Source organism: Nyctereutes procyonoides, unplaced genomic scaffold (assembly GCF_905146905.1).
Source record: "Nyctereutes procyonoides isolate TBG_1078 unplaced genomic scaffold, NYPRO_anot_genome, whole genome shotgun sequence".
In the NCBI taxonomy this organism is placed as follows: domain Eukaryota; kingdom Metazoa; phylum Chordata; class Mammalia; order Carnivora; family Canidae; genus Nyctereutes; species Nyctereutes procyonoides.
The window spans coordinates 56,352,990-56,379,758 of NW_026575043.1; the positions used below are offsets into that span (position 1 = coordinate 56,352,990).

The 26,769-nt window shown below is 42.4% G+C and overlaps 2 protein-coding genes across 8 annotated transcripts in view; one reads left to right on the top strand and one right to left on the bottom strand.

The window, feature by feature from the left end:
* Nucleotides 1-2,266: 2,266 nt before the first annotated feature.
* RNF34 (ring finger protein 34) lies at nucleotides 2,267-25,533 on the top strand. 3 transcript variants are annotated; one of them, XM_055323422.1, is made up of 8 exons: nucleotides 2,267-2,389; nucleotides 13,657-13,875; nucleotides 14,971-15,378; nucleotides 16,865-16,966; nucleotides 17,419-17,620; nucleotides 19,751-19,882; nucleotides 23,827-24,041; nucleotides 25,351-25,533. In XM_055323422.1, the coding sequence occupies exons 1-8, from the start codon at nucleotides 2,384-2,386 to the stop codon at nucleotides 25,531-25,533; spliced, it is 1,467 nt and encodes a 488-aa protein (XP_055179397.1). In that variant the 5' UTR covers nucleotides 2,267-2,383. The 3 variants fall into 3 exon arrangements, with proteins under 3 accessions (XP_055179397.1, XP_055179399.1, XP_055179398.1); XM_055323423.1 differs by lacking the exon at nucleotides 2,267-2,389 and having other exon boundaries at nucleotides 13,657-13,753; XM_055323424.1 differs by lacking the exons at nucleotides 23,827-24,041; nucleotides 25,351-25,533 and having other exon boundaries at nucleotides 19,751-20,896.
* The window catches only part of KDM2B (lysine demethylase 2B), a 120,065-nt gene continuing 118,389 nt past the window's right edge, over nucleotides 25,094-26,769 (bottom strand). For all 5 annotated transcript variants that reach the window (XM_055323419.1, XM_055323416.1, XM_055323418.1 and 2 more), the window contains one exon: nucleotides 25,094-25,807. In XM_055323419.1, coding sequence (XP_055179394.1) covers nucleotides 25,626-25,807 — 182 coding nt within the window. In that variant the 3' untranslated portion in view covers nucleotides 25,094-25,625. The remainder of the gene's footprint in view (nucleotides 25,808-26,769) is intronic.

Sequence of the window (26,769 nt, forward strand, 5' to 3'; positions counted from 1 at the left end):
TTTTTTAAAAAATAGTACAATTTAATAGTTTTTAGTATATTTACAGAGCTGTGCAAATATCACCTCATGGCTAATTTTATTAAATTTTTGTTAGTTTGTTTTGGGGTGTTTTGTTTTGTTTTTGTAACTTAAACTCTATGTCCAGTGTGAGGCTTGAACTCACAATCCAGAGATCAAGAGTTGCATGATCCACTGAGTGAGCCAGTCAGGTGCCCCCACTACAGTTACTTTAAAAAAATTTTCATCACCCCAAAAAGAAACTGCCCACTAGCAGGCACTTCATTTCTCCCTAACCCCTTCCCTCAACCTCTGGCAAATACTACTCTACTTCCTGTCTCTATGTATTTGCCTATTCTGGACATTTCTTACAAGTGGAATCATACAATATGTGACCTTTTGTGACTGACTTCTTTCACTTAGCATCAACATTTTCAAGATACATCCAATGTTGTAGCATGTGTCAGTACTTCATTCCTATTTTGGCTAAATATTCCTGAGCCGAAGGAATTCAGATTTTTTTAAAAAGATCTATTTATTCATGAGAGTCACACAGAGAGAGGGGCAGAGACACAGGCAGAGGGAGAAGCAGGCTCCATGCAGGGAGCCCGACGTGGGACCCGATCCCGGGATTCCAGGATCACACCCTGGGCCCAAGGCAGGCACTTAACTGCTGAGCCACCCAGGGATTGCTGGGTCATATGGTAACTCTATGTTTAACATTTTGAGGTACTGCCAGATTGTTTTCCTAAGCAGCTGCACCATTTTGCAGTTCCACCAGCAATATACTAAGGTTCCAATTTCTCCATTCTCACAACACTAATATCTCTTTGATTTTAGCCATCCCAGTGGGTGTGAAGTGGTATCTTTTTGTGGTTTTGATTTGCATTTCCCTAATGGCTAATGATGTTGAGTATCTTTTGATGTGTTTATTCGTTAACTTTGAGGTAGGCCTGCCAGCTTCCTTTCTTAGGAGGGAGAATTATGGCTTTGTACTACCAGCAAGTTTTTATTGAGTTTCTTTGTGCTTAGATCATTAGAAGAATAAATTAATACTTTCTTTTCCAGTGAAGCTCAGCTGCTTGCCCCAACATGGTGAAAGGCTTTCTTTGTATTTTTATTGCCAAAGAAGAAAATTCAGGACTATATAGGGTAAGAAGTTAAACAGCATTAAGCACGGTAAAATATAACTTTAAAAAATAAGTATTCTTGCAGCGTAAGGAAGTGGTGTGCCTTTGTGTTTTATTCAATCTGACGTAGTGCATATAAACAAGTCTACTTAAAAGAAATAGAACAGGAGCACCTGGGTGGCTCAGTGGTTGAGCATTTGCCTTTGGCTCAGGTGGTGATCCTGGTGTCCTGGGATGGAGTCTGCATCCGGCTCTGGGCGGGCAGCCTGCTTCTCTACCTCTGTGTGTCTCTCGTGAATAAATAAAATCTTAAAAGAAAAGAAAAACAGATCCTATGAGAGGCGAGTGAATTGACATCTAAATGTCTCCTTCTTTAAATACTGGTGGAGTTACAGGGGAAAGAAAGTATAGGTAAACCAACCCTGGGTCATTCAGCCGGGTTGAAGACATCCATACTTTATTTTTCGAACTCCATTTTTCATCCGAATTCCCTCATTGTGTTAGGATTAAGATTTGGTTATTTTGAACGTCGCTCGGAAAGAGCAGCTGAGATTTGAGAACCGTTGGTTTAACTGTTCGCAATAACACCTTGTTAGGAAAGTCAGGTGTCTGAGTGAGCAGCTTGCCTCAGCTCGCCGACCCTCCAGAGAGGAGACCTAAGGTCACCACCGAGTGTGAGGAGGCTTCAACACCTCGGGAGGAAATTCGAGGCCCTGCTCTGACGGCTATTATTAAAAAAATAAAAGGCGGGGGGGGACTTCAAACCAACCGGCGTTTTCAAATTTACCACGTCTCTTCCTGCCTTTCCTGTCCTGGACACTTGACCATATAGCTACAAAGCTAAATCTACCGCACAGGTTCCTCAGAAAACGCGGACTCCTATTTCAACGAACCACCAAGAAATCAGCGCCAGCGGACCCTCCCGCCACGCCCAGACCCGCCCATCTCCGCGCCGGCCGGAACGGAGTCTTCCTCCGCCTACCCGGCAGGCCAGAAGCCCCGCCCCATCCCCGCCTCCTCATTGGCTCTGGTGACCAACCCCCAGAGCGTTGGCTCCGGATTGGCCGACTCGGCCGCCGCTCGGCGCTCTTCCTGGGGGCGCGAGGCGGGCGTGACTACGCCTCTTACGTCGGGACGCTCGGTCACCACAAGAGGCGCCGTAGTCGCCGCCTAGAAGGCAGGAGGGCGGCTGTACGGAGGGCTGGTATGGTGCTTAGTTCCCCGGCAGAGCCGACCGAGACGCGGCGGTCGCGGCCATGAAGGTGAGGGGCCAGTGGGGCCGGGCAGTTCCTCTTCGCTTCTCCTAACTGGCCGGGGCGCCTGAAGTGCCTTCCTTTGGCCTCAGCGGTTCACCCCGCCGGCACCTCGGAAAGCTCCGCTGAGGGACGTCCCGGGCCGGCGTCCGGGCCCTAACCGGCCCAGAGCGGAGATCCTGGGATCGGGGACCTCTCCATCTCCCACAGCCCACCCTTCAGCGAGCTTGGGGGAAGGCGGGGGGGAGAAGCCGGGCGCCCCCCACACACACACACGCACCGCCTTTAAGCGTGGTGGGCCCGTCTTTGCTCCTAGCCCTGTCCGCTTCCTCGGGGGCCTGAGGCGGACCCCCTAGCTCCCGCTTCAGCCCTCGGTGCCTTTTGCCCACAGCGTGACCCCTCCCGCCCCGAGTCCTTGAACTAACCCAGATGTCGGGAACACTCTGGGACTGTCGCAGGACAGAGACTGCAGAACGGAGGGAAAAGGAGTAGTGCGGGAAGTCGTGAGGCTGGGGCTAGGCTAACAGGTTAGGAAATGCCTCGGGGCGGGGATCCCACCCTTCTGAAGGATTTCTTCCTAAGCTTATCATTGGGGCCGTGACCTAGAGCGCTAGCAAACTAGATGTGTCTCCGTCGCCACTAGGTACGCAGCAAGTAATTTGACAGCTTGAATTCTTCAAGGTGGGTGCGAGAGCGTGGGAGCATCAGTGACTGAGAAGTTTAAGAAAAGGGGGGAGGGTTGATTCTGGCCTACTTTTGGGGCTGGTTTTCTCAACTTGATGTCTGAGAGTTCTAAAGAGCTCTGTGTACAACAGTCAGTTCATGTGTTGATTCATATGCTGAATTCAGACCAAGTGGGGTGAGTCATAAGGTGATTGTTACTCTTTCAGACCTAGACGATTTCATCAATCCCTATGGAGAAGCGTGCTTGTTGTGGCTAAGGGAAGTAAAAGTGAACTGTTAGCTTAAATCTATACCTTCACAAAGCTCCCAAAAATTTGCCGTGGAAAATTGATAGTGTCAAGTGGCTAGAGAAACTCCACAGTTATTTTCTTGAACGTCTCCTATGGGTTAGTAAAGAGGGAGACTTGCTGAGTTGGAGTAATTGAAATTGCAATTCTACCTTTTAGGAGTTTACCAATCAAAAGAAAAAATATTCTCAGGTAACCACATTACAAAGCAGAATGTAACGTAAGGTATCAAAAACAAATCGCTCAGGAGGAAAGAAGGGTATTTCTGGCCTCCGGAAACAAGAGTTTTGGAAATAGGTAACTTTTTGAACTGTGTGTTAAAGTATGAAGATATTAAATATTAAAATATCTAAAACTAGCTTTCCTGAAAACATCATCTTGCTATGTTAAGATTCAGAAATAAAGCATATATATACACATATATATGTATATACACATATACACACGTAGACATACGTATATATATGTATGTATATATACATATATATGGCCTCAAAGAAAGTCGGTATCTTGAGTAGTATTAAATTTGTGACCCATCAGTGAACTAGATGTAGGAGAGAAGTAGGGATGGGTCCAGGATTGAAATTTTTAAGTTCTTTAAAATCAATTTAAGTGGAAGAAACTGGTTTCTGAGTTGACTTTCTTTTTTAAGTAGTTATTTGAGAGAGAGCACAAGTGGGACAGGGAGGGGCAGAGGGCAAAGCAGGCTTCTCTGAGCAGGGAGCCCAACAACTCATGGCTCCATCTCAGGACCATGGGATCTTGACCTGAGCCAAAGGCAGCGCTTAACCAGCTGAGCCACCCAGGGGCCCTGAGTAGACATTTTAGAAAGTTTAATGGTAGTTGAAGATGTAGAAAAGATACATATTTTATGAAGCAAACAGATGGACCTAAATGGACATCAGTCTGTACAAGAGGACTGTGTTAGGAAGATAGCTGCTTTTTCTTTTTCTTTTTTCTTTTTCTTTTTCTTTCTTTCTTCTTTTTTTTTTTTTTTGATAGCTGCTTTTCATTTATGTTTTTGTGGAAAGTAGATTCATGAAATACAGGATTTGGGCTATTTATTATTTAACTTTAAAATTGAAATTAATTTTGGATTATGCTCACCTGTAGATTTCTGGGCAGGGTCAGTGATTTTTTGTTTTAAGATTTTATTTATTTATGAGAGACAGAGAGAGGCAGACACAGGCAGAGGGAGAATCAGGCTTCATGCAGGGAGCCTGACGTGGGACTCTGGTCTTGGAACTCCAGGATCACGCCCTGAGCCAAAGGCAGACGCTCAATTCGCTGAGCCATCCATGCTGCCCAGAGTCAGTGATTCTTGATGCCATGGAATTCTAATGTGAATATTCATTGAACCAAGTACTTCCTTCCATGGGATTAAAATAACTTTTGAGAGTTAACAATCGGAAAATTACATCTTTGCTCAAACCCAGGAGTAGCTGATTTTAGTATGTAGGGAATGGGTATTTACTTTCTTTTTAAAAATTTTTAAAAAATTATTCATGAGAGACATAGGCAGAGGGAGAAGCAGGTCCCATGCAGGGAACCTGATGTGGGGACTTTGATCCTGGAGCTCCAGGATCACGCCCTGAGCCAAAGGCAGGCGCTCAACCGCTGAGCCACCCAGGTGTCCCGGGTATTTACTTTCTTCCTTTAACTTGTTTGTTTAGAAGCTGATGTTTTGAAGTGTTTCCTCTCAAAGATTCAGGTAACTGTTTAACCTTAGAGTAGCACCTAAATAATTCCCTCTAAGGGATTTAAAAATCCAATTTGGTGTCCTGTATTAATTTTATTTAATCCTCCTTACTGTTTTTCCATTTTATGTTGATCTCACCCCTGGTTGTACAAATCATGCTCATTTTTTCAAGCTCAAAATGAGAAATTAAGGAGAAAGTAATCTGTTGGATATAATTTCCTTTTCATTTTTTTAAGATTTTATTTTTTTATTTGCCAGAGAGCGCTCATCAGAGTTCAAGCAGGAGGAATGGCAGAGGGAAAGGGAGAAGCAGGCTCCCCACTGAGCAGGAAGCCCCTTTGCAGGGCTCTATTTCAGGACCTTGGGATCCTGACCTGAGCTGGAAGGCAGTTGCTTAACCCTTATCTGCTTAATCTGCTGAGCCACCGAGGCGCCCCACCTTTTTGTTTTTTCCCTTCTCTGAAGAATGGAGGAGTGATGCTAAGGATCAAGTATACTATTAAAAAAAAAAAACAAAATCCAAATATGAGTAAGGTAATATCTATGATCTCCAGAACACCTTACTGTAAATATCTATCAATTTGGTGAAATTTCTTGCCTAAAAATAAATATTTTTAAGATCATCTGTTTTTGCAGTCTGCTTAGTGTCCAAATAGTATGAGAGAAAGAATTTAGGATGTAGAATTTCCTCCTTTGTGGTATACAGTCTGATTATTTGGTAATTTAAAAGGTAGAGTTTCTCGGAAATTTTATTTCAGTTGAAGCAGCAGTTTGAATAAGAAATGCTTTCACATTTTAAGGAGCACATGCTCCTCAAGTGGCTTTAAATAGGTTAAAGATTTTTGATAATCATCTCAACTGTTTCTTCTGCTTTGCTTTGTTTCTTGTGCTAGTCCTAAATTTTGTAGGAAAGTTCAACCTAATTGAAATTTAAACTATAAACTCGGACAGCCCCGGTGGCGCAGCGGTTTAGCGCCGCCTGCAGCCCAGGGCGTGATCCTGGGGACCCTGGCTCGAGTCCCACGTTGGGCTCTCTGCATGGAGGGAGCCTGCTTCTCCCTCTGCCTGTGTCTCTGCTACTCTCTCTCTCTCTGCATCTCTATGAATGAATAAATAAATAAAATCTTTAAAAAAAACTATAAATAAACTATAAACTCATTCTTTTATCAGTGGTGCTAAGTTTTGAAACACCTTTTCATGTTGTTTAACACAAGGACATTGAGTTTTAGCAAACAAAGTTGTTTGGAGTTGAAAATAACACCTGTGGTGAGTGAATACTCCAAGGAAACTTTCATTAGTGAAAGAAATGAATTCCTGCCTGGTCTTAGCTTCATACAACATCCAAGAAAATTAATATTCTGGAATTTGAAATTTGGAGGTTTATCCAAATTTAAAGTATTATATTTAATTTAGAGTTACGGCAGGCAACTCTTATGAGGTGGCATTATTTATTATTGCTCTTTACCTATTTTATTTTTTTTTTAATTTTTATTTATTTATGATAGTCACACACACACACAGAGAGAGAGAGAGAGAGAGAGAGAGAGAGGGGCAGAGACATAGGCAGAGGGAGAAGCAGGCTCCATGCACCGGGAGCCCGACGTGGGACTCGATCCCGGGTCTCCAGGATCACGCCCTGGGCCAAAGGCAGGCGCTAAACCGCTGCGCCACCCAGGGATCCCTCTTTTTTTCCTATTTTAATCAAAGGAAATTGTATAGGGGCACCTACCTGACTCAGTTGGTAGAGCATGCAACTCTTACCTCAGAGTCTTGAGTTCAGACCCCATGTTGGGTGTGGAACTTACTTAAAAACAAACAAAACAAATGATTTAGAATATGGTTATTCCCTGCTGTTTGCGAATCCATCAACTTTCTCATTGACTGTCATTTAATTTTTGTGGAAACCAGCATGGCTTTTCTTATTACTCATTCTAGTTTGCCTGGTTACTATAATATTTTGTGGGATCATTAAAAGTGATCACATCTTGATGTGGTTTAGAATAGGATTCAAAGTTTGTAGCAAACTTTTTAATTGAGCACTTTGGAATTGTTTGCTCCCCAGGGAATCTAAAAGAATGTTAAACACCCCCCCAACCCTGGATCCGGGGTTCAGTCCTGGCAACGGGCTTCTTGTGAGTAGCCTGCTTCTCCCTCTGCCTATGTCGCTATGTCTCTGCCTTTCTCTCTCTGTCTCTCATGAATAAAAAAATAATAAAATCTGTAAAAAAGGAAAATAAACCCTGGCTCTGTGCCAGAATGAACACTGCTATTGCTCACAAAGAAACAACATATTTTTTCTTGCTTTTGTTGACTGAAACGGTGATTCAGAATGGACTTATATTGTATGAATCTGACTGAGGAATCTGAGAGAGTGCTTGTAAAATTGCTGGTGTATCATGGAAATAAATGTCACAGCAGTGGAAACTCAGTCCCACTCGCATGCAAATTGTTCAGGTTTGTGAATACACTCCCCTTCCCTCCTTTATATTCCTACAGAGGGGAGAGACTTTCTAAATCATCCTCTAGTAGGGAACAATATAGGACAAATACTTTCAGTCTTCATGCTACCATAGAAAGAAGAGCTTTTATGTTGGTGAGTTTTAGCACAGGAGCCAAAACAGTACTTTCTGGGACCTTTCCAGATCTGTCTTCCTATGGGTGATAGCATTTTGGTCAACTAGGTGGTAAGCCGCTATAGGTCGTCTTTGCTAATGGTCTGTTATTAAGACCAATGGGCTATAGAGCTAAAGGCATGCTTTCCGACTGGTATAAGTAAAAAAGCAAACATTTACTGTTTGTATTATTTCTTAATTCTAAACTGGGAGTGGAAAAAAGATAGTTACTGTTCCCCTAAAGTCTTGGTGCACTGGCTTTGGAAAAAACCTAAGAACTGGCATTGGATACCAGAATAACATAAGGAGATCTAGATGTCTGAGCTAGTCCAGACAGGAGGCTTTAGAATTTTATTTTTTACCACAGGCCATGTATGTTTTTAATGTGATACCTTAGCTAGTATAAGCCGGGCAGGTGATGTCACATGACTATTCAGGAGCAATTTTGGCCTCAGGAGGCACATAGGAAAGAGATTAGATCATTATGAAAATCATTTATTTTCACTAGTCATTGGTGGGTAAAAAATAAACTGCAATCACACCTGAATTCCCTAAGTTAGTTTTGTGCCATGCATGGGTAGATAGTTGCCTTATTTAGTTACTCTCCATTATTTAACTACATTTATGGTCAAGTTAGGAAATGTAGCCATCTTTACAGATTGTTCCTTCCAACCTCTTGGATTCATGTGGTTTAGCCTGTAGAGTCCTGCTCTCAGTCATGATCCCAAGTAGCCTTTAGAATTGTTAGTCACGTAAACCCAGATCATAGCTATAGTTTTCAAAGATTCAGACTTTGGCCTCCTTCATGGAAGGATAGTTTTTTGTTTTTGTTTTTGTTTTTTTAACACAAGATGGTGACCCTTGCATAAAGAGCACACCTTTATGATATCGGGACAGAGCAACAACTCAATTTACTACAAATTTAAAAGCCAAAGGGCTGTACCTTGTGTACTGTCTAGGAGTTAGGTTTGCTCAGAAAATCTAGGAGGCAATGAATTAGTTTGGAAAATATGCTTCAGTCTTACTACCAAAAGGTGAACGAACAGTGAGTGAATAAAAGGTAAGGGAATGCAGGCTGCTTAAACTAGTGGAAGATCTTAAAGGGTGGGGAAGACAGAACATGAACCTGGGTCTCTAAATTTATAGCTTTTTCTTTTTAAAGATTTTATTTATTTATTCATGAGAGACACAGAGAGAGGGGGGCAGAGACACAGGCAGAGGGAGAAGCAGGCTCCATGCAGGGATCGCGACGTGGGACTCGATCCCAGGACTCCAGAATCATGCCCCGGGCCGAAGGCAGGCGCTTAACTGCCAAGCCACCCAGGGATCCCTAAATTTAAAGCTTTTAAAGGAAAGAATGCAAAGGGGAAAGACTTTTTGGCTATTACCTTATGAGATACGGTAACTAGACTTCAAGGAAATAGAGGCAGAGTCAAAAGCTCAGAGGATTGGTTGGCATGCTTGTTCTCCAAGGACTCTCCCCTTCAACAGCCCACATTCAGTAAACTGTTGGGACAGTGCTTTCTGAAACAGTTCCCTAATTGCTTTTATAGATTCTACCACTTGAAAATTGGGACTGTTATATCAAGTAGCAACAAAATGTGGACAGTTGAGAGGGGAAAGATTGGTATAGGACACTTCAGGCATTATTAGGTGAATGTAAAGGTGATGGTTTGAGGTAGGGATGCCTGTGCCCTGAGGGGACATGCAGAAAAAAATTTAGGAAATGTGGACTTAATGGGAAAGTGCTGGAAGATGAAACATACAAAAGGGGAGGCAAGGAAATGGGAGTCTAATCAGGCCTGGGAGAATTATCCTTTTTTTTTTTTAAGATTTATTTATTTACTTATTCATGAGAGACAGAAGCAGAAACATAGGCAGAGGGAGAAGCAGGCTTCATGCAGGGAGCCTGATGTGGGACTCAATCCTGGAACTCCGGGATCATGCCCTGAGCCAAAGGCAGACGCTCAATTGCCGAGCCACCCAGGCATCCTGAGATTCATCTTCTGAGTGATTCTTCAACTTGGAGGTGAAGAAGGACAAAATTAGTTTGAACAATGACTGTCTTTAACCCAGAAATCACTGTCTTCCTCCTAGTATTGGAGATTTCACACAAGACATACAGAGGAATAACTTAAATAAAAAGTCGGGGCCAGAAAGCAAAGAGTAAATAAAATGAGGGAACAAAGTAAAAATGAAGGCAGGTACCAATTTCAGCAAAAGTTCCAGGCCGGTATGTGGAAAGGAACTAATTTAAGATTCAGACGAGATTGTTAAAAAACTCAGCTGAGCCTTTCTGGAGGGATTAGGGCAGACCACAGAGGGAGAGGAAACACTAGATACATGTCCTACTCCTTTGGGGAAAAATTGTCGACAGGTTGTGAGGAGTGTTTGGCTGAAGTCTTGGTCCTGGAACTCAAGAGGCACAAGCTTTAGAAGTAACCACAGCCTCTTCTCATCAGCGCTCTGCTGAGAGTGGTTTTCCAGCTAAAACTGTGTAGGCAGGAAGAAGAGAGCACCTAAACTGAGGAATTGTTAACCTTTTATCCTCCACTGTAATTCAGATCACGTGGGGGAACTTTTTTTTTTAAGATTTTTTTTTTTAATTTTTATTTATGATAGTCACAGAGAGAGAGAGAGAGAGAGAGGCAGAGACACAGGCAGAGGGAGAAGCAGGCTCCATGTGGGGAGCCTGATATGGGACTGGATCCTGGGACTCCAGGATTATGCCCTGGGCCGAAGGCAGGCACCAAACCACAGAGCCACCCAGGGATCCCCACGTGGAGGAACTTTAAAAAAATTCTGGGGGCACCTGCCTGGCTCAATTGGTGGAGCATGTAACTCTTGGACTCTGGGTCATGAGTTCGAGCCCCTTGTTAGGGGTAGAGATTACTTTAAAAAAATACAAAATCTTAAAAAAAATTCTGATGCTTCAGACTCGATCCCAAGACTCCAGGATCATGCCCTGAGCCGAAGGCAGATACTCAACCACTGAGCCACTCAAGTGTCTCTTTGTTTTAAAGTAATCTCTAGCCTAATGTGGGGCTCGAATTTATGACCCTGAGATCCAGAGTCATGTGTTCCACTGACTGAGTCTGGCCCCCCAATAGGTCATTGTTTATTTTATTTTATTTTTTTTTATAAATTTATTTTATTTTTTTTAATTTTTATTTATGATAGTCACACAGAGAGAGAGAGAGGCAGAGACACAAGCAGAGGGAGAAGCAGGCTCCATGCACCAGGAGCCCGATGTGGGATTCGATCCTGGGTCTCCAGGATCGCGCCCTGGGCCAAAGGCAGGCGCTAAACCGCTGTGCCACCCAGGGATCCCTAGGTCATTGTTTAAAGCACTGAGGATGAATCTTTTGCTAAAAGAATCCTTTTTAAAAAATTTATTAAAAAAATTTATTGTAGTTAACATACAATGTTACCTTAGCTTCAGATGTACAACATAATGACTTGACACATCTATATATTATGCTGTGCTCACCACAAAAAAGAACACTCACTTTAAATTAACTTCATCTAGATTTTCATGCTTTTATGTTTAAACATATCATGGCTCCAGAGTTCTGAGGTATATATTTATTTAAAGATATGAACTATTAATTACAATTTAACTTGACTTTTAAAGGCATCACTGTTTCTCTAGAATTATAGGGTGTGCAGCTATTTAATACTCAAGTCAATGATCCTGATACTTGAGACTGTTTGAACTGTGTATTGTGGTTTCTTATTGCTTTTACCTTCTCCTTTCCCTGTATTTAAATAGCATATTATGTGTGGGAAGTAGCAAGAATAGCATGATTATTCTATAGTATTCTAAATAGCCTTTTAAAGTTGTTTTAAAAAAACTTTTTTATTTTATTTTTTTAAAACTTTTTTTAAAGAGCTTATTGGACAAATAGTGTTTGCTAGAGTTAGATAATAAAATATGGAACTATGTTGCCATTTTAACTAATCACATCTCACCTACCTGGACTCTTATTACCTATTAAATTATCTACAGTCTAGAATGTGCTTAAGAATTAGGACAAGGGGTAAAAGTTTTTGATTCCAAGTGCTATAGCTTTTATATTTTTGCATGGGAAAGTACCGAGTCCTCATTGAAAATATATTTTCACATACAAGTCTGACAAGCTTGGTTATCAGGTTTCTGTGTCTGCAGTAAGAAGGAGGTTGTTGGAGGTGAGTATAATGTGAGCAGTGGTGCCTCACAGGGAAGAGACCAGAGGAAAAAAAAAACAAAAGGCAGTACATTAATTTCAGGCCATTTAGTGGAGTGACAAATAGCCCTTATGCCCTAGAAGATTGTGGTGGTTATCCAGTCATCAGAAATAGTTTAGTGTTTTTTTAAGTCCTTTTTGTTTTAAGATTTTATTCATGAGAGAGACAGAGAGGCAGAGACCTAGGCAGAGGGAGAAGCAGGCTCCCTACGGGGAGCTTGATGTGGGACTCGATCCTGGGACCCCGGGATCATAACCTGAGCCAAAGGCTTATGCTCAACCACTAAGCCACCCAGGTGCCTCTGTTTAGTATTTTCAGTTTGAAAAGACAGGATCACAATCACTGCCTTTTAAAAATATATTTTTTTAATGTCACAGTAATGTATTTGTTTCTGAAGAGCTTGGAAAGTAGAGAAAAACTCAAATTTATATAAGATACATTAAAAACCTATAGCTTGGGCAGCCCAACGTGGGACTCGATCCTGGGTCTCCAGGATCACAACCTGGGCCGAAGGTGGCACTAAATCACTGAGCCACCTGGGCTGCCTTGTGGATTTTTTTTTTTTAAACAAAATTGGGTTCATAACTGTATCGTTTACTTTTGTTTAACGATGTCATGGTTTCCCCATTGCCAAATATTCTTTGAAAATATCAAAAATTTATCTTTCCAGAGCTTAAAATTTTGATGCTTCAAAGAATAATCTCTCAAAACCACAGTGAGATAACCTCCCATATCTATTAGAATGGCTATCATAAAAAAGACAATACGTGTTAGCAAGCAAAGAGCAAAGAGAACCATTGGTGGGAATGTCAATTAGTGCAGCCACTGTGGAAAACAATATGGAGAGTTCTTGAAAAATAAAAAATAGAACTACCATAATTCAGCTATTCTACTTCTAGGTATTTGAAGAATATGAAAACACTAATTCAAAAAGTTCTATGCCAAAAAAAAAAAAAAACCCACAAAAAAAAAAAAGTTCTATGCCTCCCTCCCCTGTTCACTGCAGCATTATTCATAATAATGAAGATCTGAAAATAATCTAAGTGTCCATTAGTAGATGAATGGATAAAGAGGTGATAGGTCCATACAATGGACTACTACCCAGCCATCAAAAAGAAGGAAGATTTGCCATTTGTAACAACACAGATGGATTGTGAGAGAATTATGCTAAGTGAAAGAAATCAGGCAAAGAAAGACAGATAATACTATATGATGTTACTTATATGTGGAATTTAAAAATGAATAAACTCTTAGAACAGCTTGCTGGTTACTAAGAGGGTAGGTGAAATGGGTGGAGGGGCTCAGTTGAATGATGGATGGTAGCTAGACTTGTGATATCTTGGTAGTATATATTGAATATATTGAATAGAATATATTGAATTGTACACCTAAAATTCATTCTACATTAATTATACCTCAGTTAAAGGAATAATCTCAAAGTTATTTAGGGCAAATGTATATCTACAGAATGGTGTTCCTTGAGATTCCCAGAGAGCACAGGTTCCACTCAGCTTTATTTTATTGTTTGTTTGTTTGTTTATTTATTTATTTAAGATTTTATTTATTTAATCATGAGAGACACAGCGAGAGAGGCAGAGACACAGGCAGAGGGAGAAGCAGACTCCATGCAGGGAGCCTGACGTGGGAATCGATCCTGGGACTCCAGGACCGCGCCCCAGGCTGAAGACAGGCACTAAACCCGCTGAGCCACTCAGGGATCCCCTCCACTCAGCTTTAAACTATGGTCTTTACCTGTGTTCTTTCCAGGCGGGTGCCACGTCTATGTGGGCTTCATGCTGTGGGCTGCTGAATGAAGTCATGGGAACTGGAGCTGTCAGGGGCCAGCAGTCAGGATTTGCAGGAGGTACCGGTCCATTCAGATTTGCACCAAATTCTGATTTTTCCACTTACCCATCAGTACCAATGGAAGGGCCTAATATAGTTTGCAAAGCCTGTGGACTTTCCTTTTCAGTCTTTAGAAAGAAGGTGAGTTGGATGAAATGTTATATACAAAGGACACATTTCTTGATTATATGTTAATGCTAATGAATCATTTTTTATTAAAATTACCCACAATTCTTATTAACCATTTCCCATTTAGAAAAGTACTCAGTTGAAGGGACCGTATTACTGCTCAAGTTTTCTGACAAGTTGTTGTTCTCATATTGCTCAGGGATCTTGCCTTCTGAGCTCTGTATACTTTGATTCTACCTCATTATGCTTATGTTGTAGAGGTAAGAGATTTAATTAGTCTACAGTTTTGATCAGAGATAATTTACTATAACTGATCTCAAGTTTCAAAAAATGTATCATCCCTACCCACATTCTTAATTGAAAAAATTAGTATAAGATAACTGTGTAGAGATTCAGCATAAAACATTTTGGCTGTTATTTTCTCGAAGACAAAGTCATTTTTTCTGAGTGCCATCATATTGTAAGGCCATCTCACAGTCTTTGATCATCATCAGTTTAGTCATCTGAAATATGTCAGGAGCAAGGTGTTAGCTTGTGAGAACAATGCAGCAAGCAGAAAGGACCACATCTTCATGTCTACTTTAAGCTTTGCTAGTGCAGTGGCTTTGAGTGTGATTAAGGCTCGGTAAGGTACAGATTACCACAAGAGAGAGATCTTCTATTCAATTTGAATGACCTTGAGAGGTGAATTACCTCTTTCTCTGTGTTCTCCCCAGCCCACTCCCCCCAACTTCTCTTTAAATGGGGAAATTGTTCACGTAGGGAAAGAGTAGGAAGAGTTTGTGGTTGTGCTTTCTGCTCCATGTGGTTCAACTCATCTCTGTTCTAATTACATGTTTGTATCAAGGGGTGGAAAGGTTTTAATTCATTAACACAAGAGTGTATGTTTTTCTTAAAGGGCTATATTGAACTTCTGTGAATCCAAACTGCCTCAGTAGTGAGTGTTTTGATTTTCATGGCTTTTGAAACACAAGCATGGCCGTGAGGTAGTTGGGTGCCATGGGAGACTTCATAAGAACTAAAATTGAATTTTAATACAAGGTAGAAAGAAAACGCATGCTTATATCTGGCTATCATTAACTGCTTCTTTTCTTGCTGTTTCTTTAGCATGTATGTTGCGACTGCAAGAAGGATTTTTGCTCCGTTTGTTCAGTCTTACAAGAAAATCTCCGTAGATGTTCCACATGTCACTTATTACAAGAGACGGCCTTTCAGCGCCCTCAGTTAATGCGACTAAAAGTCAAGGATCTCCGGCAATATCTCATTCTTCGAAACATCCCAATTGATACCTGTCGAGAGAAAGAAGACTTGGTAGATTTAGTACTCTGCCACCATGGGCTGGGCTCTGAGGATGACCTGGACACAAGCAGCCTGAATTCCTCACGATCCCAGAGTTCTAGCTTTTTTGCACATTCATTTTTTTCAAACCATACAGCCCCTTCTGCTACCGTGTCTTCATTTCAGGGAGACTTTATGGGTGGAGACCAGATCTTGGGATCTGGAGTTCTGGCACAGGTATGAGGGTATAATTACACCAAGGGCCTGGCACCTCTTGTTGGCCATATATCATGGGGCCTTTAGGGCTTCATGACCCCCAATGGGAGTAGAGGTTCCAAACGCTGCTGAATTCTGTGCATGTAGGCTCTCTTGCTGTGAGTCTCTGAGCCTGGGTGCAGGGTAGCCACAAAGTCAACTGTCTGAAGCCCATTAGTCTCTTGACTCTAGTTACTTCAGTTTCCTTTAAGGTAAATACTATTGAATTAATGACTGTAAAAAGTAGTGTGTAAATATTTGCAAGATTATTTGTCAGTGACCATGGGCACAATAGTGTAAGTTACCCTAATGTCCAATTGCCTTGCTACAATAAAATGGGAAAAAGCCATCTGAATTAATCAAAGAATATGATTACTAATTTTAAAGAAATGCCGGGGCACAATATTGTCTCAGTGGTCCTTGGGCATCCTGATTGAATAACATTCAAAAGCTTGTAATAAATCAGTTTGTATAGGTGAATGATTCTGAAATGCTGAATAGATTGTTTTGAGGAGTTCTCTCCACATTTAATTCTCTTCACTGAAGCAGTTAAAAGCAGAGGGAAATCTGGTCTAGTTGCCTTCTAGTCATAAATTAAAGAAGTCCAACCTAGGAGTTACTCTTTTCCCAAATGAAAGCTGATATAACAATGATGCAAACACAAGATACATCTGCCTTTTGTGCCACTTTTGGGTATATGACCCCTCTTGGAACATGTGGGTCTTTGGATACTGCAGTGTGTTGCTTGTGAACCAGTGGGGTGGAATATTTGAAATTGGGAACTGACCTAGACTCTTATAGAGAGCTATGGTCAAAGTAGAGTCTGAAGAGAAAGACGTGAAAGAAGGTACATAACCCAAGTCGAAGATCTTCAAAGGTCTTTCTGTTCTTCCTAAAGAGTAACTCTGATTGTTGAGTTTCTAAAAACTAGAGCTAGCATTAGCCGTCAATGAAGAAGTCTAGAAAGCGTTCTTGAGAATCAGAATGTCTAAGTATGATGTAGTAGGATTGGTGTCTTTCAAATCAATTGCCTGTGACGCTTGGACTGAACTTAGAGCTTTTAGCTTCTATCTGTATCTTAGAGGCTCCAGTTAGACCAGCCTTACACAGGTCCTTTGATGATGAGGCAGGGTAGTTGCATGCATTGACAGCTGTGGCTTTGACATTTCATGATGGGACCTTCTCAGGGAGTTAATACTCTGGTTAGATGTTATAAATTCACCCACACATAGGAATTTGGCTTTTGAGATAACTTTAGGAAAGGTAAGTTTATGAAATCATGGGGGGCCCAGCTCTTTGAGAGGGGCGGCAGCACTCCAGATCCAAATTCATTGTGGAGTATGCCAGGTACTAGGGACATTCTTGGGGAAGATCTATGGAAGGGTTTTCTCCAGGGTTCAATATTGACAGAGTTGATACTGTTAGGAAAATATGATTCCTGACCTAATCAGATCAATTATGTGTGTAGGTACAAAGTGAAATAGCTTCAGCCAACACAGAAGAGGAGGATGATGAAGATGATGACGAAGATGATGAGGATGATGATGATGAAGAAAACTTGGAGGAACAGGTGAGTGCTCCTATAAAATTCCCTTAACATGTCAACCTGGCAGGCAGGGAGAGTGCCTATGTGGACTTTCACTAGATTAGTGCTGGATGTTTCTCCTGGTTTGAATGTAGCATAATATAGAAAACACTTCAAGAACTGATGAAAGATGCCTGGGCGGCTCAGTGGCTGAGTGCCTGCCTTTAGCTCAGGGCGTGATCCCAGGTTTCTGGGATCAAGTCCTGCATCAGGCTCCCCTTGGGGAGCCTGCTTCTCCCTCTGCCTGTGTCTCTGCCTTTCTCTCTGTGTCTCTCCGTGAATAAATAAATAAAATCTTAAAAAAAAATGATTAGAAGTCTGGGAAGAATATCCAAGGCTCATAGTGACTAGAGGACGAGGGGAACATGCAGTTTCCCTTGCTCTGAGAGGTCTGCCTTTGCACGAACAGACCTAATGGAAGCCCTCTGTGATTGCAGACTCCTGGCCTCTCTGAGAAGCGAGTAAGAGCTTCACTATCTGACCTATCAAGCCTAGAAGATGTGGAAGGAATGAGCGTGCGCCAGCTGAAGGAAATCCTGGCTCGGAATTTTGTCAACTATTCTGGCTGTTGTGAAAAATGGGAGCTGGTAGAGAAAGTAAACCGGTTATACAAAGAGAATGAAGAAAACCAAAAGTCATGTAGGTTTCCTTTTTCTTTCTTCCCCCATACTATCCGTCTTTAGTCTTTTAAAAATTGGGTTGTTAAAAAAAAAATAAAAAAAAATAAATAAATAAAAATTGGGTTGTTTCTATCACAATGAGGTCAAAATTTTTCACAAAACTATGTATCCTTTTATTGAGTGAATTAGAGGTATGAACTTGTTAATTAGTAAGTTTATTATGTGATGTTGGCTCTGAGACCACCATTGCAAGTGAGTTAGGTCATTTGTTGAGTCTGGTTTTCTTTGCCATAATTTGTTAGAACTCTAATGCACTCCCTTGTCTCTATAAAAATGCATGTTTTCTCACTAACCTGGCAGGCCAATACTTTGGTTATCTCAATTGTAGCTTTTAAATCCTAACTACAAAAAAAAAAAAAAAAAAAAAAAAAATTACCTAGAGCCAAGATGTTAAGTAGTTCTTAGCATCGAGTATTAGGTTTCTCTAGAAGTTGGGAAAAGCTGAAGTTAAGAATTCCGAAACTATTTATTGATGAGGCATGGAGCAGAAATCCTTAGTTGGTAACAGGGCCAAGCCATAGAGCATTTATAGGCAAGAAAGAAAATTTCAGTGGTGTTTAGACTGACAAATATGTTCCTATCTAAACAATCTTCCCACTAACTTTTATCATCGTGAGGTTTGTTTTTTTTTCCCCTTCAATCTGGTTATAATGCAGCAATTATTGGTAAACAGCTTTATGCCTGAATATGCGGGAAGTATTTTGGCATACCTATTTCCTAAGATGAGGCCACAAGGGTAGATACAAGAATCTTAAGCCTCAGAGCCTTCAGAGGTCCCAGGCTGTGGCTGGGAAATGGCGTTCTGGTAGTGAGGGGAGAAATCCATTTATTTAATAAGTGTAAATGCCAAGCGTGTACAGTGCGCGCTGGTCATGCATAGCCATTCCCACCCTCCGGGAGTTTATGGTAGAGGAGGCCATGACATACACATTTACCAAAGTGCCTTTTTCAGTTACCTCACTGCTTACTCTCTCCCTGGTTCAACCTCCAGACTTGTGGAATACTCAAAATGAGTACAGTTGGAATCTTCCCTACTTTGATTGTCTTCAGTCACTTAGATTGAGATATTCACCTCTATAGCCTTACCTAATAGCCTTGATAAACCCTGGCTCCTCTGCTTTATGCTCAGAACTTGTGACTGTTGGAAGGAAACTTCCATGCAGGGGAGGGGATCAAAGCCTAGACTCTGATTTACTCAAGAGCCCTCTAGGGTCTTCTCCACTGGCTCATCAATTGTCTTATCCCATGAATCCTTTCTTCCCCTGGTTTACAAGAATCTTTTGAAATGGCATTATTCTCTTAAATCCAGAGACTACTGGCCCTTCAATAGTGAATTCCTGTTCTTTCTAACTATAATCGTGATATATTCCCATCGATCCCCTGTAGATCCCCCTAAAGAAAAGGAAGCCTCAGTATCTTTAGCTCTGGGGCCAAATCTCAGGCTGAGGTGAACTTTTAAACTCATTCACCACCTTTCTTATTCAGAGCTTAGATTTTCTCAGAACCTAAATCTGGGTGGGTCTCAGAGCCAGGATAGCCGGTCTGTTTGCAGTTAGATTTCAACTGTTTTTCCCCCAAGTACAGGCTACTTGATGTATGACTCTTCAGAACTTTTCTATCAGTGTGGAAATAAAGTTCTTCCTACTGAGATGAAGCTCTGGAGACTGACTTTTCCCAAGGCCACACAGTTGGGTGGGAAATTCCAGTCATATTCTATGAGGCCCGTGTATAGAGACAACCTTAGGTCTCTTTATTTTCACTTAAAGTAGTAATCTGTTCTTCTCACAAGAACTTTGAATTACAGCTATAAAATAGAACTAAGTAGCTAATATTTGTGGGCACTTCATACCTGGCCCTAAGCTAAGCATTTCTCATGTATTCACAAAACTCTACAAGGTATAGGCATTATTACTACTGCCATTGCTAGTGGAGGGAATGGAAGTGCAGAGAAGCTGGATTATTTCTTTCACGATACCGGGTTTATCTGGGGCCTGCCATGGTCTCTCCAGATGACTGCTGGGCACCCCCCCCACCCCCCCGCGATCAGGCAGCACTGTGTCCACAGCCCCAGCTCTCTGTTGCCTTTCAGATGGCGAGCGACTGCAGCTGCAGGATGAGGAAGATGATCGCTTGTGCCGTATCTGCATGGATGCTGTCATTGACTGTGTCCTGCTTGAGTGCGGGCACATGGTCACCTGCACCAAGTGTGGCAAGCGCATGAGTGAGTGTCCCATCTGCCGGCAGTATGTGGTGCGCGCCGTGCACGTGTTCAAGTCCTGAAGCCCAGGTTCTTCCCGACAGGACACTCGCCCCCAAGCTCGATCCCAGACATTTCAATATACAGGAGTGCCTGGAAACTTCCTGTTCAAAGGCTGAAACTTTTTTTTTTTTAAAGATTTATTTATTCATTTATTTATGATAGAGAGAGAGGCAGAGACACAGGAGGAGGGAGAAGCAGGCTCCATGCCAGGAGCCCGACGTGGGACTCGATCCCGGGACTCTAGGATCGCACCCTGGGCCAAAGGCAGGCACTAAACCGCTGAGCCACCCAGGGATCCCCTGAAACTATTTTTAAAAATTATTTTCACTACTAACTGGGGACAGAAAGATTCATCCTAAGTTGTGGCAATGTTGGTATGTGCCATGTGCTTGCCAGCTTGGGGACACGCCATTTCCCAGGTTCTGCAGGGCTTCATCCCACATCTGTGATCACTGATTGCTGATGAAGGCAGACTGCTCACAGCATCAGCTACTGCTCTCTCCGGAGAACATTTATCCTGTTCTCTATTTCTCCTTCATCCTATTTTTAACTTAAACTACTCAGATGTTTGAAACTTCTGTTCTCTTGGGTGAGATCACTGTCCACAAGTGGCCAACATGGTACACACTGAGCAGTGGCCCCTCTGAATGTTCACTTTATTAGTCATGTATATTTTAAATGCTACTATTTGATGAATGTAAGTTTCCACATTGTTGCTATTTCTGCGTTTAAACATAACTGGGAACAACTGACATTCTGTAGTCAACTGCCAGGGCCTTAGACTTAACATGTCCATTTCTGTTCAGGTACAGCTTTTTAGAGCAAAGGCTGCATCTAGCTGCTTTCATTAGAGAAGTGTGTGTGTTAAATTCTTAATGTTGAACAAGTTTACACTGTTTTGTATAGTGAAAGTGTATTTTCAGTGCTACCGCTAGCTAATTTAACTTTAGGAATAAAATTAGATTTTAAAAAATGCTTTTGCTTACATTGTCCTACTTAGTTCCTAATTTACCTGGGTACAGCATGAATGGGTATCTGCATCTGATCCAGCACCCTTCCTGGCTGCTGATGTGTACCACTAGCTTAACTATTGATTTGCTGTTTATTGTGACCAAGTATTTTGCTGAGGGCTAGTTCTCCAGCATTCTGAAATTGCTGTTGCCTTGCTTCACAGATGGGGAACCTCTGGGAAATTAAAGAACTTGTCTGAAGTCTTAGAAAGTGGCTGAGACCCTTGGCTGTCTCAGAAGAGCATATTATTCTGATCTCAGGGTTGTTGAGTTCGAGCCCAAGTTGGGGGGTAGAGATTACTTACAAAGTGGGTGGATTATTTCATATGTGACTATTTCTTAATACAGCTGTTACCAAAAAAAGTGATAATACCTGATACTTTAAAAAGTTAGTGGCAAACGTCAGAATGTGAACCTGGCTCTGACGCTGATGTTTTCTTAACTCTTCTGCTACCACCCAGCAAATGAGAAACCTGACATGGGCTCATGCAGAATGGTTCCTGGGACATGAATGATCTGAAATTGCTTTTCTTTCACATCTAATTCCAGCCAGGGTGGTGTTTGGTTGAAACCCAACTGTGGACTCATTCCCACCGGTAGGCTGTGTTAGGTATGTTTTTAAGAAATGCCTAACTTCTGAACTGAGTCCTGTTCAGTTTATTTTTTTATTCCACAGTGGGTAGCACACATGCCTTTTAAGTGCTCAGGATCCATAAGTTGGTCACACATCTGATGATTATAGCAAGGGAGGCAGACAGTCCACCCCTGGACTAGGAGAGAAAGTTTGCCTTGTGGAGAAAAGCATGCCTTCCCACCTCTTCTGGTTTTAAGGGTCAAAACCTACAAACCCAGGCCTCGTGGATATTTCAAGTAACCTCTCCTGTTTGCCTACAGCGCCCGGGAGGGGTGTTGGCCACAGTTCACAGTAAGCAGCCTGAGCAGGTCGTTGTTGCAGAAGCAATAAAACCGAATCCCTGCTGAAGCTTTAGGAGCACTTACCCTGTCTGTACCTCTTGTGAGACTATAAACTCCAAAACTGCAATCTTGTCCACAAATTGCTAATTTGGTGGCAAGAAGTCTTCAAATCCAGGCCAGCAAGTGATAGTGAACACACTGAAATAGAAGCTGAGTAGCAGGTGCTGGTTTGTCTTAAGTTAGAAAATTGAGATTTATTTGTACATTGTCTCAGCTTCAATCAGCTTGTTTGGTGTTTCTTCTTGGATTTAAAGAAGTGGTTTCAGATACTTGTTTTTAGCAAGAGAACAAAAACTCAAAGGTGTATTTTTTTTTTTTAAGATAGTGTTTTGAATTAATCCAGGTTTAGTGAGTAGCCAAAAGAAATTTTTAGCCTGAGAGGCTTGATGACTAAAATAACCAAATAACCAAAGGTACTAACTGGTTTGGAAGAGGGCAGACATTTCCCCTGCAATGTGCATTTTCTAGTGGCATGCTCTGCTGCTTTTGATTTTTTGAATAGGTAATATATGGGTAAGACTCTGAAGGTGTACAGTAGAATACAATGCTGTTCCTCACCCCTATCCTCATATCCTCACAATATGGAAGGATGGCATCTGATGCTTTGGATGTGCCATGGTGTTTATCCTTTGGAAGCCTCCGTTCCCTAGAGGAAGCCTGGATGGAGCTTTTCTGGGTTAGGAAGCTGTGATCTAATCGAAAAAGGACAGCCTCTGGTTTATGGTCCTTTTTTTTGCTTCATCAGTTATGGTCTATGGACTCAGAGCAACTACCTGCAAGCATTTAGCTCAGGATGGCCTCATCTACACCTCATTTTTAAAAATGACAGGTCGGTGTATAAACTGTACTGGTGTATAACCTTGACTGGTTTGTTCAGTACACACGGGGAACTCCTATGCAACCACACTCCAGGTTTGAGGCAGGCCACTGTCCTGCAGTGGTCGCATAGGATTGCATATGAGGCATGTCCCTATAGTAGCTTTGGCTCCCTGGTCCTCGAAGCCCTCTCCGCCTCCTCTTGGCAGACCTGTGTACTCCTGGAAACGTTACAGGAGTAACAAGGCCCTCTGACTCCAGGAGTTCACCTGGAGAGCATTGTTATCCTTAAAGCAATTCCTAAAGAAGAGGAGGCCTTTAGTGGACATCAGGGTAAGGCTTTTTTTTTTTTTTTTTTTTTAAGATTCTATCCATTCATTCATGAAAGAGAGAAAGGCAGAGATGTAGGCAGAGGGAGAAGCACACTCCAGGCGGGGAGCCCGATGTGGGACTCGATCCCGAGACCGTGGATCACACCCTGAGCCAGGGGTAGGTGCTCAACCACTAAGCCACCCAGGCGTCTCCAGGGTAAGGCTTATTTGAAAGTTCAAAGAGCTCAGGCTGGTGTCTGGGGGGTGCTCCACGATGAACAGGCTTACAAAGGTAAGCCGCATTTTTATAAATAAACCATAGTTGTTGGGGCCCCTGGATGGCTCATTCAGTTAAGTATCTGCCTTCAGCTCAGGTTGTGATCTCGGGGTCTTGGGATCGAGCCCTGCAACAGGCTTCCTGCTCAATGAGAGGTCTGCTTCTCCCTCTCTGCGATCCCCCCTTTTGGCTCATGCTCTTGCTCTCTAATAAAATCTTTATGGGTTCTTTTTTTAAACTAATCTTACCTTTGTAAAGTGTATCTCCTGAGTTAAATTCTGGAGTACAACAGCTGCATATGTCTCCAATTTGAGTCAAAGGATCTCTGGGTTTAAACTAATAGGATGCATGAGACTGGCTGGGCAGGATCTAAAACCATTTCATGGCAAAAAAAAAAGGAAGGTGGATTATCTTCTCCCATTTTCAGCTTCACTAAAGCAGTCCTTTCTATATGGGAGTATAAGGTTGCAGTACCCTATTGTTAAAATTCTGTGATCTAAAATGACTTCTCCCCAGTTTCTGTGTCTACCAGCTGGAGACATCACCTCACAACCAACTGCCTCCAGCTGCCCCGGCCCAAGACTCCCGTGTGCAGCATGCAGCCTCCAGGAGCCGCCTCCAGGGAGAGGTTGAGGAAACAGACATCCCCTGCCCGCTCCCCTGTGGCAGTGGCAACACCAAGTGACCACGGAAGGTATTTCATACAGCTGTGGTCAGAGGCACCCACTCAGGTAAGCTGCCTCGCCCCTTGAGGCGGTTTGTACCAAATCCCCACTCATGGCCAGAGGGGTGGCACCACTCTCTCCCACTAACTACTTCTGCCTTAAGTAACCGTGCTCTGTGAAGATGGGACGCCGTGTACCATGAGGCCGCTGCATTGCTCTGATGAGTAAGAGAAGTTCTTTATACCAATGTTGAGACTACGGCTTCTGGACTTCTCAAATTTATTTTATTTTTTATTTTTTTAGTTATGATAGTCTCAGAGAGAGAGAGAGGAGAGAGAGGCAGAGACATAGGCAAAGAGAGAAGCAGGCTCCATGCACTGGGAGCCTGACGTGGGATTCGATCCCGAGTCTCCAGGATCGCGCCCTGGGCTAAAGGCAGGCGGTAAACCACTGCGCCACCCAGGAATCCCTGGACTTCTCAAATTTCTAATCCACTCCTAGAACAAAAACTCTCCAAGGCCAAGAGTGCTTTTTTTTTGTACAATTGTTTATACAAATTCAACAAAGGTAAAACCGTGTCAGGGAAAGTCTAGGAAAACACCACCTTACAAACAATGGCACTTATGAAGGCATAACTTTACAACTAGGAAATAGCCATGTTATAAACCTTGAACGAGAACTCAACTCACTTCAAAGGAGAGAAAAAAGGAAAAGAAAGGCTATGTTGGATCATTTATTCTACTTCTTGACCCACTGTATAAATTAGATCTGTGTAGAGTATAAGAGCTCATGCTGGCGCAAAACCCTCCTGAGTGCAAAGGCTGAAGTCTGGATTTTTAAATTTTGAGAAATGGGTAAATTCTATACAGAGGAAACTTGGCAGAGTGTCTTACTTCGACTATAACATATATCCACATGCTTATGTAATTCTTGATGGACAAAGCAGGCTCTCAGCTTCCAGTTAAACATGCTTTTAATTGGAAGGTCTTCACCTGCTTTGCCATATCTGGGCACATGTGTAGATGGATTATTTGTGTCGATGAAATACAGGTTAAGTTCTCTCCTACCTTAAGGAAACCAGGGAAGTTGGCAATCTCAAAACAATAAAAACACAGGTATGCATTCAAACCTTGCATAAATAACTTTTAAACAATTTGTACAAAAATATTTCTGCATAATGTAAGATGTAACAAAACCAAACAAACAAAAAATATCACGACGGCAGCAGATGTGGTGTGTGGTCCACTGTATGTTGACACCAACCCCTGGAGTTGCAAGGAATGAGGTGTCCAAAACAAAAACACCACCACCAACAAAAACTTCTAAGCTCATGCTTCAGTAAGAGAATTTCTTCAAAGTCCATCTTTCTCTCCAGCAGGAATGTCTTCTTGGTAAAGGCCGCCTTAGAAATGGTCCAGAAAGCAGTGCAGTTCTAATTCAGAGACCAAAGGGAAGTGTCCGGTTCACTCATCCCCCGAACATGTGGGAGAATGGTTTCTCCCTCTGCAAGTCTTGCAAAATGGAATCGTGTGGTCTGTCGCTTCAAGTTCCAATTTGAAAATAAAAGCCCTAATTTTTGTAAAGTTGTTTCCCCTCCCCAGCCACGCCCCCCTCCCCCACCCACCCCTTATTTACATACTTGTCCTTGGACTAACTCAGCTTCTGCAGGAGTTTTTCTTCCACTTGCCCAAACTGGACGCTCACAGACATTTCAGCTATGAACTGCTCACAGCCTTCCTTGGTAACTTGCTTGCAGTACCTCAGGTCAATATGACAGATATTTCCACAGCGTTTGAAGAAGGACAGGCACTGGTCAGTAACCTTATTGCAGTCTGCAGGGAGGAGGAGACCATGTGAGGTGCAGGAACTGTAGAGGCTGAAAGCCCCCTCTCCCCCAAAACCCCAGCTCAGAGCAAGGAAGAACACGCCAGGCCCCTGGGGCATATTCCAGCCCCTGGTGCACTAGGGAAAACAGTACCTGCTGGAAGGCTCTCTTTAAATTGGGAATGCTTCCATCTACCAGTTATAAATGTTAATGTATGCCTGAAAAGCCTTCAGACTTCCAAGTGAAATCACTTAGAAGCTTACCCTTGCCTCTTTGTATGTTTATATACTCACATAAATAGGTCTCCTGTCTATGTTAACAAAGATAGGATCACACAATATATTAAATAGCTTGCTTTTCCCACCTAGTTTATTGTTGATAAATACCTCCAGATCAACTTATTGTGCACTTATCTGCTTACTCTCTTCAGATCAGTGGGAAGCAAACGGTGAGGGTGAGAACATCTGTATGGTTATCTCGGGATCCTTTTCCCTCATGTGGGCACCAGTGCTTTCAAGCGAGGCACAGCATGCTTGTGCGTCCCCTTATTAAATGTTTGCTGGAAATCCACGCAGAAGACCAAGGTGCTACAAGAGGCTGGCAAGATTCTGGCTACAGCAAGTGAAGCCAGAATTCAGAATCCATCATGCTCTCACTTACAGACCTCTTTTACCACATACTCAACATGTACTTTGCCATACCCGGTTTTGGAACTAAATCCATAGTTGACTGGCTTCAAGGCCAGTTAGCATCCAACTGAGGCTCAGCGTTCCCTCCTCTAGGCCAAATTCCCTCATCTCAGTGGCATTCAGCCTGAGGCCTCTGTTTGTCATCACTAGTATCTGCACTTTTTTTTTCACTCAGGTGAGTGGGAATGAAAACAGTGCAGGCAAACTGTAAGACTCATGAGGTTGACACTAGGCCTGTTTTACCCTAGTCCCAGGTTTGGAGGTGGCATAAAGTAAATAA